The sequence below is a fragment of the Pseudophryne corroboree genome, chromosome 4 (assembly GCF_028390025.1).
Source record: "Pseudophryne corroboree isolate aPseCor3 chromosome 4, aPseCor3.hap2, whole genome shotgun sequence".
Classification (NCBI taxonomy): domain Eukaryota; kingdom Metazoa; phylum Chordata; class Amphibia; order Anura; family Myobatrachidae; genus Pseudophryne; species Pseudophryne corroboree.
In genome coordinates, this window is record NC_086447.1 from 564224675 (window position 1) to 564242565 (window position 17891).

General features: G+C 47.4%; 1 protein-coding gene across 1 annotated transcript in view; it reads left to right on the forward strand.

Moving 5' to 3' along the window:
• Positions 1 to 15780, forward strand: part of ECT2L (epithelial cell transforming 2 like) — a 257733-nt gene extending 241953 nt beyond the window's left edge. Inside the window, exon 23 of the mRNA XM_063917439.1 lies at positions 15580 to 15780. Within this exon, the coding sequence (XP_063773509.1) occupies positions 15580 to 15704 (125 nt within the window). The 3' untranslated portion in view covers positions 15705 to 15780. The remainder of the gene's footprint in view (positions 1 to 15579) is intronic.
• The last annotated feature ends 2111 nt before the right edge of the window (positions 15781 to 17891 follow it).

The following is a 17891-nucleotide window of genomic DNA, read 5'->3' on the forward strand; positions in this document are numbered from 1 at the left end:
TTTTATGTGACTAACATCTGCCGTCTTTTACCTGCTGCTGCATTGGACTGGTTAACGAAACTGAGCTCCAGTGCCTGGAGGTGGGGTTATAGAGGAGGTGGTGCAGTGCATCCTGGGAACAGTCAAAGCATTAGCCTGTTGGTGCCTTGGATCAAGATCCAACTCTACACCCCAATGTATTCCCTGTGGAATCCAGTGTACCTCGCAGAAAGATTTAATTATGGTAAATCTACCATAAATCTCCTTTTCTCATCTCCATGCTCTCTGTATTTTATACATTTTTTTTTTCTGTACTGCATTGTTTCTGTACTGTATTATGTTCATTCCATATATTAAGCGCATTGAGTCTTTTTGGAGAAAGAGCACTGCATAAATCAAATTATTATTAATACATATTTTATTGTTTTTGACCATCATATGTACCTTTTAATAGACACTACTCACTTGTAAAGCAACTTGAATGTAAGATTTATTGGTCATTTAAGATAAAACTGCAAGAAAAATATCAAATAAATACAATGACCTTTATGATTACTATGGTAAATAATCGTTATGGTAGACTTACCGTTGTTATCACTTTTTCTCCTAAGTCCACAGGATAACATTGGGATATCGGGTAGCGACAGCGGATTGGCAACAAACGATCAAAGCTTTCGGCCTCCCAGCATGCAATGGGCCCGTCCCTATATCCCCGCCTCCTGGCTCAGACAAATCAGTAGTTTTCCAAAGCTCAAGGCAGGAGCATCATAGAGGGCCCTAATCAGGCGAGAAGAACACACATGTACACCATTCCGTACAAGAAGGAAGAGGTTAGTAAGTGAAAGGATCCTCAAACCAGGAGCGTCAGGGTGGGATCCCTGTGGATCCTGTGGACTTAGGAGAAATAGCATTATCAACGGTAAGTCTACCATAACGATTATTTTCAAATATGCCCAGCAGTACTATACCAGTATTGCATTTTTAGGGTCTGGCTGACACCTGTAATAAGGTTATGTGTGCTCTTTTATGGTAATTCTACGGCACTTTTAGTAGAATATATATATATATATAATTTTACTGAGATTCCATCTCACAAGTGGGGCGCTATGTTATCTTTTTTCTATACTTTTGTCCATTCCTGCCTGAAGGAATGCGAAGACTCTGGAAACTCTGAAAGACCTAATGGTCAAATTTCCGAACACTGCACCATTGAATGTAGGCTTGCCATATTCAGTAATAAATGCGAGCTGAGGAAGGTTTCCTTGCTCTGAGCATAGTTTGAATTACTTGTTGTGAGAATCCTCTTGCCTTCAGGATTGTGGCTCAAGAACCACGCCCATGAACTACAGTCGATCCAGGTGCTTGTAATAGCAAGGACCCTGAGACAGTAGATCTGGATGTTGAGGGAGTAATAATGGAGCATCCATCGACATCCTCTGCAGATCTGTGTATCAATGTCTTCTGGGCTATTAGTAGCATGGCACCCCTTCCTTGTCTTGCCTTTCACATCACCCTGGGTAATAGGGCAATTGGTGCAAACACATAAGCCAGACGAAAGTCCCATCTCACTGACAGGGCATCCACAAAGGTCGCTTTAGGATACTTTGTTCTTGACCCGTATGCAGGAACTTTGTTGTTTTGACGGGACGCCATGAGATCTATCTCCGGTAACCCCCGCTTGTGTACCAGAGTTTGGAAGACCTTGGGGTGTAAAGCCCATTCGTTTGTATGAATGCAGTGTTGACTGAGAAAATCCGCTTCCCAGTTTAGGACTCCCGGAATGAACACTGCGGACAAGGCTAGATGATGAAGTTCTGCCCACTTTAACGTGTGACTTAACTCCTTCATTGCTTTTTGGCTGAAAGTTCCTCCCTAATGGTTGAGGTATGCTACTGCCGTTCCCCTGAAGGATGTTCTTTACCTGAAGTTCCAATATATTTATTGGCAGGCAACTTTCTTCCTTGGTCCACTGCCACTGGAAGCAACTCCTTCCTGACACCGCTCCCCAGCCCTGAAGGCTGGCATCCGTTGTCCAAAAGGGTCTCCCTTTGTCCAGATGGGATGTCTGTAGCCACCAGGTTAATGACCTCCTCACTTCCAGCGGAAGGACCATGGAATGGTTTTCATCAAACAATAAAAAGGCAGACTATTTGGAAAGGATCAGACGCCTCGAGTGGAACTGAGCATACTACACCATGTCGATTGTCGACACCATCAATCCCATCACATGCATTGCTGCGTGACTGGATACCCTTTGATTGTGTAGCAGCTCCTGAATCCTTGACTGAACTTTGGATATTTTGTTCAGAGGTATAATTTCTCTCTGAAGACTTGAATCCAACACAGCCCCTAAGTGAGTCATCCGTTGTGACAGAACCAGGGACGACTTTGCCCAATTTATGAGCCAACCGTGTCTCTGTAAACTAACTATTGTCTGTTGTAAATGACACAGAAGCAATTCCTGAGATTGTGCCAGGATTAATATGTAATGAGGTATGGAAAATAGGATTTTAATCCACCCATCAGTAAATCCTTTTCTTGTAGTCCGTAGGGGATACTGGGAATCCATTTAGTACCATGGGGTATAGACAGGTCCACTAGGAGCCTTGGGCACCTCAAAAATTTGATAGTGTGCGTTGGCTCCTCCCTCCATGCCCCCCCACCAGACCCAGTCCGGGAAACTGTGCCCGAGGAGACGGTCATACTTTGAGAGAAGGATAGATAAGGAAAGTGGTGAGATTACGAACCAGCACACACAAAACAAGAGGAAAGCCATGCTAACCAAACTTGAAACCAGGAACAGCACCAGCTAAACCAAACAACATTACTGACCCAAGTAACAGTGCAAGAAGAACGAAGCACCGGGCGGGTGCCAGTATCCCCTACGGACTATGAGAAAAGGATTTACTGGTAGGTAATTAAAATCCTATTTTCTCTTACATCCTAGGGGTTACTGGGAATCCATTTAGTACCATGGGGAAGAACCAAAGCTCCCAAACTGGATGGGAGAGTGCTAATGTTCCTGCAGAACTGACTGACCAAACTGAAGGTCCCCAGAGGCCAAAGTATCGAACTTCTAAAACTTAGCAAATATGTTCGAACCTGACCAAGCAGCTGCTCGGCAGAGCTGTAAAGCTGAGACACCCCAGGGGCAGGCGCCCAAGAAGAACCCACTGACCTAGTAGAGTGGACCTGTACAGATTTTAGAACTGTCAAGCCTGCCGTGAAATAAGCATGCTGGATAGTGAGCCTAATCCAGCGAGCAATTGACTGATTCGAATCAGGACACTCAGTTTTACTGGGATCATAGAGAACGAACAGAGAGTCCGATTTCCCGTGACGAGCTGTTCTCTTCACATACACCTTCAAAGCCCTCACATCATCCAAAGACTTTGAAGTAGCAGAGGTGTCCATAACAACTGGAATCACAATAGGTTGGTTGATGCGAAATGCGGACACCACCTTAGGAAGAAATTGCTCTGTCCGCATAGAAAATTAAGTAGAAGCTTTTGTAAGATAATGCCCCCAGCTCTGACACAGATGAAATTCCACCACAGAATATTGTCTGCTTTCACACCAAGAGACCTATTTCTTCCAGATACGATGGTAATGTTTAGACGTTACCCCCTTCCTGGCTTTGATCATAGTCGGGATGACCTTGTCAAAAATTCCTCTCCTGGCTAGAATCAGCCATTCAACTTCCATCCCGTTAATCGTAGCCGCAGTGAGTCTTGATAGACAAACAGGCCCTGTAGTAGAAGATACTCGCGAAGAGGTAGAGGCCATGGATCTTCGATCGGCATCTCGAGAAGAACCGCGTACCAGGCCCTTCGAGGCCAGTCCGTAGCACTGAGTATTGCTTGAACCTTTTCCCTTTTTATACTCTTTGGAATTTTTGGGATCAGAGGAAGTGGAGGAAACACATACACCAGCTGGTAGACCCATGGAGTTGTCAGAGCGTCTACAGCCACTGCTTGTGGGCCTCTCGACTTGGAACAATACCGCTTGAGCTTCTTGTTGAGTCAAGAGACCATCATGTCGATCTGAGGATATCCCCACCGACGTGTCAACCACTGGAACACCTCCGGGTGAATGCCCCACTCCCCTGGGTGCAGGTCGTGTCTGCTGAGGAAGTCTGCTTCCCAGTTGTCTACTCGCGGAATGAAGACCGCCGATAAAGCCATGGCGTGTTTTTCCACCCAGAGGAGAATTCTTGACACCTCTGACATTGCTGCTCTGTTTTTCGTTCCGCCCTGTCGGTTTATGTACGTTAACGCCATCACATTGTCCGACTGGACTTGAATAGCCTGATTCCGAAGTAGAGAGGAGGCCTGCAGAAGGGTGTTGCAGATAGCCCTGAGTTCCAGGATGATTATTGGAAGGACGACTTCCTGACTTGACCATCTTCATTAAAACTGCACGCCCTGGGTGACTGCTCTCCAACCTCTGAGGCTTGCGTATGTGGTTAGCAGAATCCAATTCTGAATCCCGAACCTCCGACCCTCGACAAGGTGAGAAGTCTGTAGCCACCACAGAAGGGAGATCCTGGCTCTTGGCAACAGACTGATCCTCTGGTGCATGTGAAGATGCGATCCGGACCATCTGTCCAATAGATCTAGCTGGAAGGGCCTCGCATGAAACCCTCCGTACTGAAGCGCCTCACAAGAGGCCACCATTTTCCCCAGAAGGCGAATGCACAGATATCCATGTTGGTTTCAGGACAGCCCAAACCATCTACCGGATTACCATAGCCTTTTCCAAGGGAAGGAACACTCTGAGACTCTGTGTCCAGTATCATTTCCAGGAAAGGAAGCCTCTGTGAAAGTTCCATATGGGATTTCGGTAAGTTCAGAATCCACCCGTGATCCAGAAGTAGTCTGGTTGAGAGGCCAGTGCTGTCCAACAACCGTTCCCTGGACGGTGCCTTTATAAGAAGATCATCAAGGTACAGCATTATGTTCACTCCCAGATTGCGGAGTAGAAACATCATCTCCGCCATCACTTTTGTGAACACTCTCGGTGCCGTGAAGAGACCAAATAGCAGGGCCTGGAACTGGTAGCGACAGTCCTGCAGTGCAAACTGTAGATAAGCCTGATAAGACGGCCAGATCGGAATGTGAAGATATGCATCCTTGATATCCAGAGACACTAGGAATTTCCCCTCCTCCAGACCTGAGATCACCGCTCTCAGAGACTCCATCTTGAATTTGAACACTCATAAGTACGGGTTCAACGATTTGAGGTTCAAAATCGGTCTTGCCAAACCTTCCGTCCAGTTTCGGTACGACAAACAAGTTGGTATAATACCCCTTGTTTTGCAGATGAGGTGGAACTAGAACAATAACCTGAGTCTGTACCAGTTTTTGAATGGCGTCCTGTAAAGTTATACTTGCCTCTTGTGAAACTGGTAAGCCTGATTTGAAGAATCTGTGAGGTGGGAGCTCCTGGAACTCCAGTCTGTATCCCTGGGAAATAAGATCTATGTCCCAGGGATCCTGGCACGAACTTGACCAGATGTGACTGAAGAATTTTAGTCAGGCTCCCAGGCATCGCGGTCCACCGTCATGCTGAAGGTTTTGAGGAAGCAGAACTTGAGCTCTGTTCCTGTGAACCGGCAGTTGCTGGTTTGCGTGGTTTACCTCTAGCGCCCCTGGTGGCTGTAGAAGAACCCCTGGGTTTGCCCCTAAACTTGGCTGTCCGAAAGGACTGTAAAGTGGAACCCGAGTAAGCCTTCCTAGCTCGGGGTGCTGCAGAAGGAATATATGTGGACTTACCTGCAGTAGCTTTGGAGATCCATTTGTCTATTTCATCTCCAAATAAGGCCTCACCTGTGAAAGGTAGGCCTTCCATGCCTTTCCTGGACTCCGCATGCGCAGTCCACTGGTGTAGCCATAGACCCCTGCGTGCAGAAACTGCCATAGCTGTAGTGCATGCATTAAGCAAGCCTATTTCTTTTATGGCTTCCACCATAAAGTTTGCAGAGTCCTGTATATGTTGCAGGCGCAAAACAATCTCCCCTTGAGGTAAGGTATCTAACCCCTCAATTAGGTTACCCAACCATTTGGCAATGGCTCTTATAATCCACCCACATGCCATAGTGGGTCTCTAGGCCACCACAGCAGCTGTATACAAGGATTTGAGTGTGGTCTCAATTTTACGATCAGCTGCGTATTTCAGGGAGGCTACACCCGGGACAGGCAATACAATTTTTCGTAACAGCCTGGATACTGATGCATCCACTATTGGTGGATTTTCCCATTTTTTCCTATCCTCAAGAGGAAAAGATGATAGCAACCTTTTAGGGATCTGAAATTTCCTTTCAGGATTGACCCACGGTTCTTCAAACAGGGTATTTAGTTCCTTTGACACAGGAAAAGTGGCTGAGGATTTCTTTTTTATATTAAAATAAGATTCCTCACTCTCCTCTGTCATCTTAGCAGGGATGTGCAGAACCTCTCTGATAGCCTTTATAAGAGCCTCTATTCCCTGTGACAGAGTACCCTCCCCCTTCTCCATGTCTGTCCCCTCATCATCAGTCAGACTGTAGGATATGGGCCAAAGTACATTTTTGCAGACAAATGGCAGGGGACTGAGACGCTGGTTTGGGTACTGAGTCTCTTTTCATACACTCAGTCATAGATTGTCTTAAGTATTGCGTCTCTTTCTCATTACGGGACAATTTAGTAGAAATTGTGGAAATCATTACCCTAATGGAGTCCAGCCATGCTGGTTCTGCCCCGCTAGCCTGGGAAGGGACACTACGCTGAGTACACTGTGCCTTATATGAAACACACTCCTTGCCTGACATACTGTAACAGTGACAGCAGACACACAGGAACAGGTTAAATGCACAATTAACCCACAAAGAGCCCTTCCAGGGACAGACAGAGTATGGAGCCAGCACACGGCGGCCTTACCGTTAATACCAAGCTTAGCCAGGTCGCAGACTAAGTACCTAAATTAGGGATTTAGTACACTAATAACCGCTCCCCCCTGCTGTGACCCCCTGGTATCGCTGAGGTAATCTAGGGTCTCTCCGGAGGAGCTGCGCATCCCTGACAGTCAGCGTTGTGTCAGCTGCAGAGGGAAAATGGCGCAGGTGAGCTGCTGGATCCGCTCATAGTGAAGCCCCGCACCTCCAGTGGCGCTCGGTCTTCCCACTCTTTTTCATACTGGCTGTTACTGTCTGAGTACATAAAATGGAGACAGACTCCTTTTACGGCTTTGTTTCCAGTCTGTGTCCTTACACAGCGGGAGACGCAGTCCACCACGTTCAGAAGCTGTGCGTCTCCGTACCCTTATGCCGCCATAATGGCCGGTGACACGCTAACCGGGACACCGGCTTGGTACTCACCACTCTTCTTTCTTCTGGCTCTGTTAGGGGTGGCGGCGTGCTGCAGGAATGTGCGCTCGCCGTGGTGGGGTTTACGAATAGTTCCCTCAGGAGCTAGTGTCCTGTCAGCGGGGAATGGGACCATTAACCCTGAGAGAGGTTGGGACGTTCCCCCCCCACCGAAGTCCCAGGAAGCAGGCAGGCTGGTAACATCCAGTCCTGCCTGAAAATAACAAGCCTAAAATAAATGCAGAAAACTTCAGGAGTTTCCAAACACGTGACCAGCTCCCCCGGGCCCATTTTCTAAACGGAGTCTGGTGGGTGGGTGTGGAGGGAGGAGCCAGCACACTATCAAATTCTTGAGGTGCCCAAGGCTCCTAGTGGACCCATCTATACCACATGGTAATAAATGGATTCCCATTTTTAGGATGTAAGAGAAAAATCCTTATACCCTGCTGACAGAGATAAGCTGCCATTACCACCATAATGCTGCTACTGCTGAGGCTGATGCCCGAGAGGCAATTGTACCCATATCCAAGGCTGCTTCTTACATAAAAATAGTCGCCTGTTTGATGTGTGCAATATGGGATTTTTGCTCTCTAGATGCCATTGAAAGATCATCCTTCAATGCATCAGCCCAGGCTGCCACTGCTTTTGCCATCCAGGCTGAAGCCATGGCTGTGGCTGGTCTTATGATTGCCCCAGACAAAGAGAAAATGGTTTTTAGAAAACCATCTATTTTCCTATCCGTGACATCATTTAATGATGTTGAAGGCAGAGGTAACGTAGATTTTCGCACCAATCGAATGACATGCGTATCTACTTTGGGAGCCACCTCCCTTTTTAAACAGTCCCCAGCCGGAACTGGATAATGGGAATTCCATTTCTTTGGAATTCAAAACTTCTTACTGGGTGTAACCCAGGCCTCTTGCATAATTTCCGTCAGCTGGTCTGATCCAGGAAACTCAGTCCTGTTTTGGGACGTTTAAACACAGGTGCCTTAGATTTTAACAAAGGCTCTGCTGCCTCCTCTAAAGATAGAATGGCTTTCATAGCACTAATTAGCTCAGGTATGTCCAATGAGCTGAGGCCTTCCTCCTCATGTCTGTATGCAGACCCGGAGTGCGATGAGTCCTCATCCTCTGACAAGTCCTCATCTGAAACATGTGTAGACTGTGAAGATGTTGTTTCATGTCTATGTGATTTACTTACCAGCGGCCATTCAGCCTGTCTTTGTTGAGAGGCTGCCGATTCCTGTGCTGGATGTGATCAACCCCAGGTGGAATGTTGCATGTAAGGGTCAATAGGGTAACCTATCCCTGGTATAGGAGCTGGCATTATCCACACAGCTATACTGGATAATGTCTGTGCAAAGGTAGCCCATGAGGGTTCAACTTGAACCTGTGCCTGCCTCGGATTATTTAAGAGGCTTTGGTGAAAGCTAAAACAATTTGCACATAATCCACTTTGAACCAGATCCTGAGAGGTTAACCAGCTTTGCAAGACAAACGTGAAATGAGTGTTGCTGCTGCTGTGGAGTATATCCTCCTCACTTTTGCCTCTCTTAGACATGATAAATAAATCACACACCTGTACAGTGTTAATTACACAATTTGTGACTGCAATCACTTTAAAATTTGTTAAAGTGACATACAATCCGATCCCTCCCTGCTTTGCACCAGCATTGGGGATCAGAATACACAGAAACTGACAGAAAATAGTAAAGTCAGCAATCACACAAGTAATCAGTTACAGGTTATACATTAGTATAAATAGGATTTTAATTACCTACCGGTAAATCCTTTTCTCGTAATCCATAGAGGATGCTGGGGTCCACATTAGTACCATGGGGTATAGACAGGTCCACTAGGAGCCACTGGCACTTTAAGAGTTTGAGAGTGTGGGCTGGCTCCTCCCTCTATGTCCCTCCTACCAGACTCAGTCTAGAAACTGTGCCCGAGGAGATGGAGAACTTCGAGAGAAGGATATAACACAGATAGTGGCGAGATTTACACCAGCTCACACATACAAGGCAAACCCAGCCAACCAGCTTGAAAAATCAGCAACGGCTGAACAATATTACTTAACCACGTAACAAAACAGTACTTAACCAAGAACTAAGCAGTAGTGAACTAAGTAACCACTGTAGGATCACGAAGCGCTGGGCGGGCGCCCAGCAACCTCTACGGACTACAAGAAAAGGATTTACCGGTAGGTAATTAAAATCCTATTTTCTTTTACGTCCTAGAGGATGCTGGGGTCCACATTAGTACCATGGGGGTGTACCAAAGCTCCCAGAATGGGAGGAAGAGTGTGGAGGCTCCTGCAGAACTGATTGACCAAACTTCAGGTCCTCAGAGGCCACTCGGCAAAGCTGTAAAGCAGACACACCTCGGGCAGCCGCCCAGTAAGAACCCACCTTACAAGTAGAGTGGGCCTTAACAGACGTAGGACACTGCAATCCTGTCGAAGAATATGCATGCTGGATAGTGAATCTGATCCAGCGAGAGATCATCTGCTTAGAAGCAGGACACCCAAGTTTCTTGGGATCATACAGGACAAACAGAGTCCGATTTTCTGTGACGAGCAGTCCTCTTCACATAGATTTTCAGAGCCCTTACAACATCCAAGGACTTTGATGAAATTGAGGAGACAGTAGCAACTGGCACCACAATAGGTTGGTTGATATGAAATGCCGACACAACCTTTGGAAGGAACTGCTGAAGTGTCCGGAGCTCAGCTCTATCTACATGGAAGATCAAGTAGGGGCTCTTACAAGACAAAGCCCCCAATTCCGACACGTCTAGAAGAAGCTAAGGCCAACAAAGTGACAGCCTTCCACGCGAGAAACTTGACCTCAACCTCCAGTAGAGGGTCGAACCAATCCGATTGGAGGAACTGTAACACCACTTTAAGATCCCAGGGCGCTGTAGGCGGCACAAAGGGAGGTTGGATGTGCAGAACCCCTTTCAAGAAAGTCTGAACCTCAGGGAGGGAAGCCAATTGTTTCTGGAAGAAAATGGATAGGGCAGAAATTTGGACCTTTATGGATCCCAATCTTAGGCCCATATCCACACCTGCTTGCAGGAAGAGGAGAAAATGTCCCAGTTGAAACTCCACCATAGGAAACTTCTTGGACTCGCACCAAGATACATATTTTTTCCAAATATGATGGTAATGTTTAGACGTAACTCCTTTCCTAGCCTGTAACAGGGTAGGAATAACCTTGTTTGGAATGCCCTTTGGAGCGAATATCTGGCGTTCAACCACCATGCCGTCAAACGTAAGTCTTGATAAGCGAACGGCCCCTGCTGCAGCAGGTCCTACCGAAGAGGAAGAGGCCTCGGCTCTTCCAGCAGTAAATCCAGAAGATCCATGTATCAAGCCCTTCTTGGCCAGTCTGGAGCAATGAGGATTGCCTGAACTCTTGTTCTCCTTATGAGTTTTAGAATGAGTGGAAGTGGGGGAAACACGTACACCGACTGGAACACTCACGGAGTCACTAGGGCGTCCAGCGCCACGGCTTGTGGGTCCCTTGACCTGGAACAATACCTACGAATCTTCTTGTTGAGACGAGAGGCCATCATGTCTATTTGAGGTACACCCCAAAGATCTGTTACCTCCGTGAACACCTCCGGATGGAGTCCCCACTCCCCTGGATGGAGATCGTGTCTGCTGAGGAAGCCCGTTTCCCAGTTGTCTACTCCCGGAATGAAGAATGCAGACAGCGCCACCGCGTGCATTTCTGCCCAGAGGATGATTCTTGTTACCTCTGACATTGCAGTTCTGCTCTTCGTTCCGTCCTGTCGGTTTATGTAGGCCACCATCATTACATTGTCCGACTGCACTTGAATGGCTCGATCTCGCAGAAGATGAGCCGCTTGGAGAAGACCGTTGTAGACGGCTCTTAGTTCCAGAATGTTTATTTGAAGACTGGATTCCAGGCTTGACCACCTTCCTTGGAAGGTTTCCCCCCTGAGTGACTGCGCCCCAGCCCCGGAGACTTGAATCCGCGGCAAGAAGGACCCAGTCCTGAATCCAGAACCTGCGGCCCTCCAGAAGGTGAGGCATTTGCAGCCACCAGAGGAGTGAAATCCTGGCTTTCGGTGACAGTCGTATCCTCTGGTGCATGTGTAGCTGAGAACCCGACTATTTGTCTAGGAGATGCAGTTGGAAGGACCGAGCATGAAACCTTCTGTACTGTAGAGCCTCGTAGGAGACAACCATCTTCCCCAGAAGGTGAATGCACTGATGAACCGATACCCGGGTTGGCTTCAGGACATCCCAGACCATTGTTTAAATCTCCAACGCTTTCTCCTCCGGCAGAAACACCCTCTGCACTTCTGTGTCGAGGGTCATACCCAGAAAAGACAAATCTCCTTGTCGGCTCCAAATGTGACTTTGGAAGGTTCAGGATCCAACCGTGTTCCCTGAGCAGATGAGTCGTGAGGACAATGGACTGCAACAACGTCTCCTGGGATGATGCCTTTATCAGCAGATCGTTCAGATATGGGATTATGTTCACCCCCTGTCTGCGGAGGAGAACCATCATCTTGGTGGACACCCTCGGTGCTGTGGAGAGGCCGAATGGCAGTGCCTGAAATTGATAGTGACTGTAACAGTGCAAATCTGAGATAAGCCTGGTGTGGCGGCCAAATCGGAATGTGGAGGTATGCATCCTTGCTATCCAATGATACCTGGAATTCTCCCTCCTCTAGACCTGAAATCACTGCTCTGAGAGACTCCATTTTGAATTTGAACACCCTCAGGTAAGGGTTCAACGATTACAAGTTCAAAATTGGTCTGACCGAACCATCCAGTTTCGTTACCACGAAAAGGTTTGAATAATAACCCTTGTTTTGCATATGAGGTGGAACTGGGACAATGACCTGTAACTTTTCCAGTTTTAGGATGGCTTCCCGTATGATAGCCCTGTCTGTCAGCAAAGCTGGCAAGCCTGATTTGAAGAATCTGTGAGGCGGGAGTTTTTGAAACTACAGTCTGTACCTCTGGGACACAATATCCTGTACCCAGAAATCCAGGCCGGACGACACCCAGACGTGTCTGAAACGTCTGAGTCTCGCATCCACCAGCCCGTCCTCCAGGCTGTGTGGTCCACGGTCATGCTGAGGATTTTGAGGAACCGGAAGCAGACTTCTGGTCCTGGGAGCCTGCGGGTGCAGGCTTTTTGGATTTTGCATGACCACCTCTAAAGAAAGTGGTAGGAGGCTTGGACTATGTTGCCTTAGCGGTCCGAAAGGACTGCGATACAGCTGAAGAAAATGGTTTCTTCGTAGAAGGTGTAGCAGAGGGCAGGAAAGGTGACTTACCCACGGTTGCCGTGGAAATCCACGCATCCAACGCGTCCCCAAAAAGAGCCTGACCTGTGTAGGGTAGGTTCTCCACACTTCTCCTGGATTCCTCGCCTGCAGACCATTGGCGTAGCCAGAGTCCCCTGCGAGCTGAGACTGACATGGAAGATATCCGTGCAGTCAGCGTACCCAGGTCCTTCATGGATTCCACCATGAACCCCGCAGAATCCTGTATGTTACGTAGAAACAATTAAATGTCACTTCTATCCATTATATTCAAATCCTCTTGTAATGTGCCTGACCACGTTACTATGGCTTTAGAAATCCATGCACAGGCAATAGTGGGCCCTAACGCCACTCCTGAAGCGGTGTATATGGATTTGAGCATAGTGTCAATTTTACGATCAGCCGGTTCTTTTAACGCAGTTGATCCAGGGACAGGTAAAACCACCTTTTTAGACAGTCTGGAGACACATGCGTCAACTATGCGTGGGTTTTCCCATTTTTTCCTATCCTCCTCAGGAAAGGGAAAAAGCAACAAGAACCCTTTTTGGGATCTGGAATTTTTTCTCTGGGTTTTCCCAGGATTTTTCAAATATAGCGTTTAATTCTTTTGACGCAGGGAAGGTTAGCGAGGCTTTCTTATAGTCAGTGAAGTAAACCTCCTTAACCTGCTCAGGTGGCGTGTCATTAATGTTTAACACATCTCTAATGGCCTCAATCAAGAGTTGCACCCCCTTTGCAAGGGATGCCGCCCCCCTCAGCACGTCCCCATCACCGTATGCTGTATCAGAGTCCGTATCCGTGTCATCTTGCATAATCTGGGATATGAGACAAAACATTACATTCCTGTGTACATGAAATGGATTCCTCCTGAGAGGAAACACCCTCTGCAGCATATGACACAGAGTCCCTAGACATGGCTATGTGAGACAACAAACACCCACACACAGGGAAAGGTCAGACACAGTTTTCTCCCCCAAGTATGCCACAGAGACAGAGATTGGAGCCAACCCACACACAGCGCTTACTGAGGTAGATCTAATACAACTACCTAGCGCTTACTGTGTACTTTAATAGACTACACAGCCTCCCCCCATCTACAACCCCCTGGTACAGCACAGGATAGCTGGAGTTGCTTAGAGGGACAGCTCTCCCTGTCAGCATCTCTGTATAGGATCTGCAGGCAGGAAAATGGCGCTGAACACTGCTGGGTCCGCTCTGAGGAGAAGCTCCGCCCCCTGAACATGGCGCTGCTTCCCGCTCTTCCATTCTTAAAACGGGCTTGAGGATTTTTGCTGGCAGTGTAACCGAGGTCCCTGACAGGCTTGCTGACCAGTGTAGGGTATAGGCGCTGGCTCAGGGCGCCCCTCACAGCGCCGCACTATGTACCACTGAGCCTCCGGAGCGCAGTTAATACTGTGCTCCCACCCTGTTGCCGCCATCTTCACACTGGCTCCCCGCTTGCTGAGGGGGCCGGTGACTCACTCGCCACCGGAATCTTCTGGCTAAGTTAGGGGGTGGCAGCATGCTGCGGGAGTGAGCGATCGCCTGGGGCGGCTAACGATCATCACCTTCAGGAACTAATGTCCTGTCAGCAAAGATAGTGGCTCAAAACCCCCCCCCCAGGGCGGACACTACTTTCCCTCCCTCCCCCCCCCCCCCCCCCCAAGTCCCACGAAGCAGGGAGGCTGTTGCCAGCAGCCTCCCTGTGCCTAACTTAACTCTTAGAAAAATAATAAAACTAAAGAAGCTCTAGGAGCTCCCCAGCTGTGACCGGCTCCTCCGGGCACATTTTCTAAACTGAGTCTGGCAGGAGGGGCAGAGGGAGGAGCCAGCCCACACACTCAAACTCTTAAAATGCCAGTGGCTCCTAGTGGACCCGTCTATACCCCATGGTACTAATGTGGACCCCAGCATCCTCTAGGACGTAAGATAATTATGCAATATGAGCACACAATCAACTACAGATATATTTCAAGTATGTAGGAGAAACATATTACTGCATTACCTTATATAGGAGTTTAAATGCATTCAGTCACACAGCAATAATAGTTTACAGATGCATCAGGCACTTATAAAACTATTCGTTCTCAACCATTAGTGTACACAATCGCCCCCGTGAACCTACAGTGAAACCAGACACCCAAGTGAACACTGACAAACCAGTCACACAGCCGCCTATGCTGCGACTGGGTCCCTTTAGATACACAGTGTCTCAGACGGAAGCGGGAACTCAGTTCATGGCGGGAAACTCGGAGGAAACTGGTCATGAACCGAAGGGAGGGGCGACCAGGGGAGCGTCTTACTCCCCACTGCTGACATCAACCCTAGGGATAGCAGCCTCATACTACCCCTGGAGCCTATGATCCCTGAGGCCTAGCGCTGGTGCATTAGAGGTGGCAGCCGCGTCAGTGACTGTTCGGTAGTCCCGAAACAGTGCGGCTGTGAGTTGCGTTTCATACTAAGCAGAACCGATGCCTTACCTTCTCCCCGTGCTCCGGCCACAGCCTGGTATCATCTGCTGGACTTGCTAGTGCATCCTAGACAGACGCCCGCCGAAACAGCACTGTACACGTGGGTAAGTGTTGTCGCGACCCAGCGGGGAGTTGTTGGAGCAACTCTTTCCAAGGTACATATAAGACGCTTTTTTAGAAAGATCACTCAAAAAAAATAGTAAGACTATAAAAATAAAATAAAAGCTTATGGCTGCTAAAAACCAGCAGCCCATTGACCATGGTCCGGCTCCTGCTGCACCAAACAAAAAACTGATTTGCCTGAGCCAGGAGGCGGGGATATAAGGAGGGCCCATTGCATGCTGGGAAGCCAAAAGCTTTGATCGTTTGGTGCTAATCCGCTTTCGCTACCTCATATCCCAATGTTATCTTGTGGATAACCTGTGGACCCTGACTGAGAAATCTGAAGTAATGAGCATTTATTATTTTGCTTTTCTAGATGCAAAGAATGCGTTTGTTCTACGAGGACCAAAGCGTCAGTGGATCTGTTCTACTGTGACAGAAGAGGACAAGTTTACATGGCTCTCAGCAATTCAAAGAGCTATCCATGCCAGTATTAAGTGATACATCATACAAGAATGCATTGTTGGAATAATTTTCTAATTTTTGCTAAAATTAAACTAGAAACCATTACAATTAATATTTGCTTTCAATAGTATAGCACACCTTGACACGTGCGTCCCCCCCCCCCCCCCCCAAAAAAAAAAAAAAAAAAAAAAAAAAAACAACAAAACCCCCCCCAAAAAAAAACCCCCAAGAGCCAAAGCTGCTTATTCTGCAGATTCACTGGCATAGGAGAGATAATGAGACGCGTTGTCCTGGGCTGCTTTTCCTTTGTAGCACACAGTAGGAAAGCTGTAAGACACAGAGGAACCATAACGTTTTATTGTTTTTTTTTTCTTTCAAGGAACACTATGTACGATAATAATCAATATCAATTAATGTAACTCAAATAGAGCAAATGTTCAACAATGCTCACTTTAAAGAAATATATATTTTCCACTTACTCTTGTGAAGATGTGCATTATACATACTGCATTCAACACTCTAAAAAACATAGTTCACAGATGTAAAATGGATTAATAAATGGGCAGCTGACCCGTATAGGGTACATGCAGTGGGAGGGGTCTAACCGTATACATACAGTAAATACATTAATAGAAGAATTGCTTCTATTTCTTTTCCTAACAAAATATAATAGAATAATATTATATTCTTTGGGTTCGGTACGAAATCCTGGCAGTCAGGATCCCAATGGACAGATTCTTGACACATCCTGGTATTTTCACTCTACCCCTAATCCCAAATAAGCAACCCTCAAAGCCGCTAGAACACATGGGACACGGATACTTACCTCGAATCCCATGTGTTAGCAGGTGAAAACAGGACATTCTCTCCCTCCACCCCCCCCCCCCCCCCAAAAAAAAGGCTTTAATTGGATAGACTGATAAGGATCATCCGTCAAAAAACAGCCTGTTTTTATTGTGGAGAAAAATTAATCGGGGCTAACTGAATAATCTAAAGCAGTGGTTCTGAAACTACGTCCTCAGGACCCCACACGGTTCACGTTTTCCAGGTCACCCAGCAGGTGCACTGTGTATCACCAAGTGTCACATTTGAAAAATCTACAGGCGACCTGCAAAACATGAACTGTGTGGGGTCCTGAGGACTGACTCTGTGATCTAAAGGTTTTGCACGATCAATCATAAAAAATAAAATAAAATAGGATTTTAATTACATACCGGTAAATCCTTGTCTCGTAGTCCGTGGAGGATACTGGGGTTCCATTTAGTACCATGGGGTATAGAAGGGTCCACTAGGAGCCATGGGCACTTTAAGAATGATAGTGTGGGCTGGCTCCTCCCTCTATGCCCCTCTTACCAGACTCAGGCTAGGAAACTGTGCCCGAGGAGACGGACATACTTTGAGAGAAGGATCAAGATAGTGGTGAGATTCCGAACCAGCACACACATAACAAGAGGAAAGACATGCTGAACCAACAATACTTAACCAAGTAACAGTGTAGGAAGAACGAAGCATCGGGTGAGCCCCCAGTATCCTCTACGGACTACGAAAAAAGGATTTACTGGTAGGTAATTAAAATCCTATTTTCTCTTACGTCCTAGAGGATACTGGGGTTCCATTTAGTACCATGGGTATGTACCAAAGCTCCCAAACCAGGTGGGAGAGTGCTGAGAATCCTGCAGAACTGATTGGCCTCTGAGGGCCTTCAGTTTGGTCAAAGTATCGAACTTGTAGAACTTAGCAAATGTGTTCGAACCAGACCGAGTAGCTGCTCGGCAGAGCTGTAAAGCCGAGACACCCCGCGCAGCCACCCAGGAAGAACCCACCGAGCTAGTAGAGTGGGCCTATACAGACCTTGGAACCAGCAAACCTGCCGTGGAATAAGCATGCTGGATAGTGAGCCTGATCCAGCGTGCACTTGTCTGCTTTGAAGCAGGACACCCAATTTTATTGGGATCATATAGAACGAACAGCGAGTCGGATTTCCTGTGACGAGCTGTCCTCTTTACGTATACCTTCAAAACTCTCACAATGGGGGGGGGTCATTCTGAGTTGATCACACACTGCCGATTTTAACTGCGCCGCGATCAGGTCTCTACTGTGCATGCACTGCAATGTGCACGCGCGTCATACGGATACAATGCGGATCGTTGAACTATGAATTTAACGAAGAATAATTCACACAGCCGATCGCAAGGAGATTGACACAAATAGGGTGTTTATGGG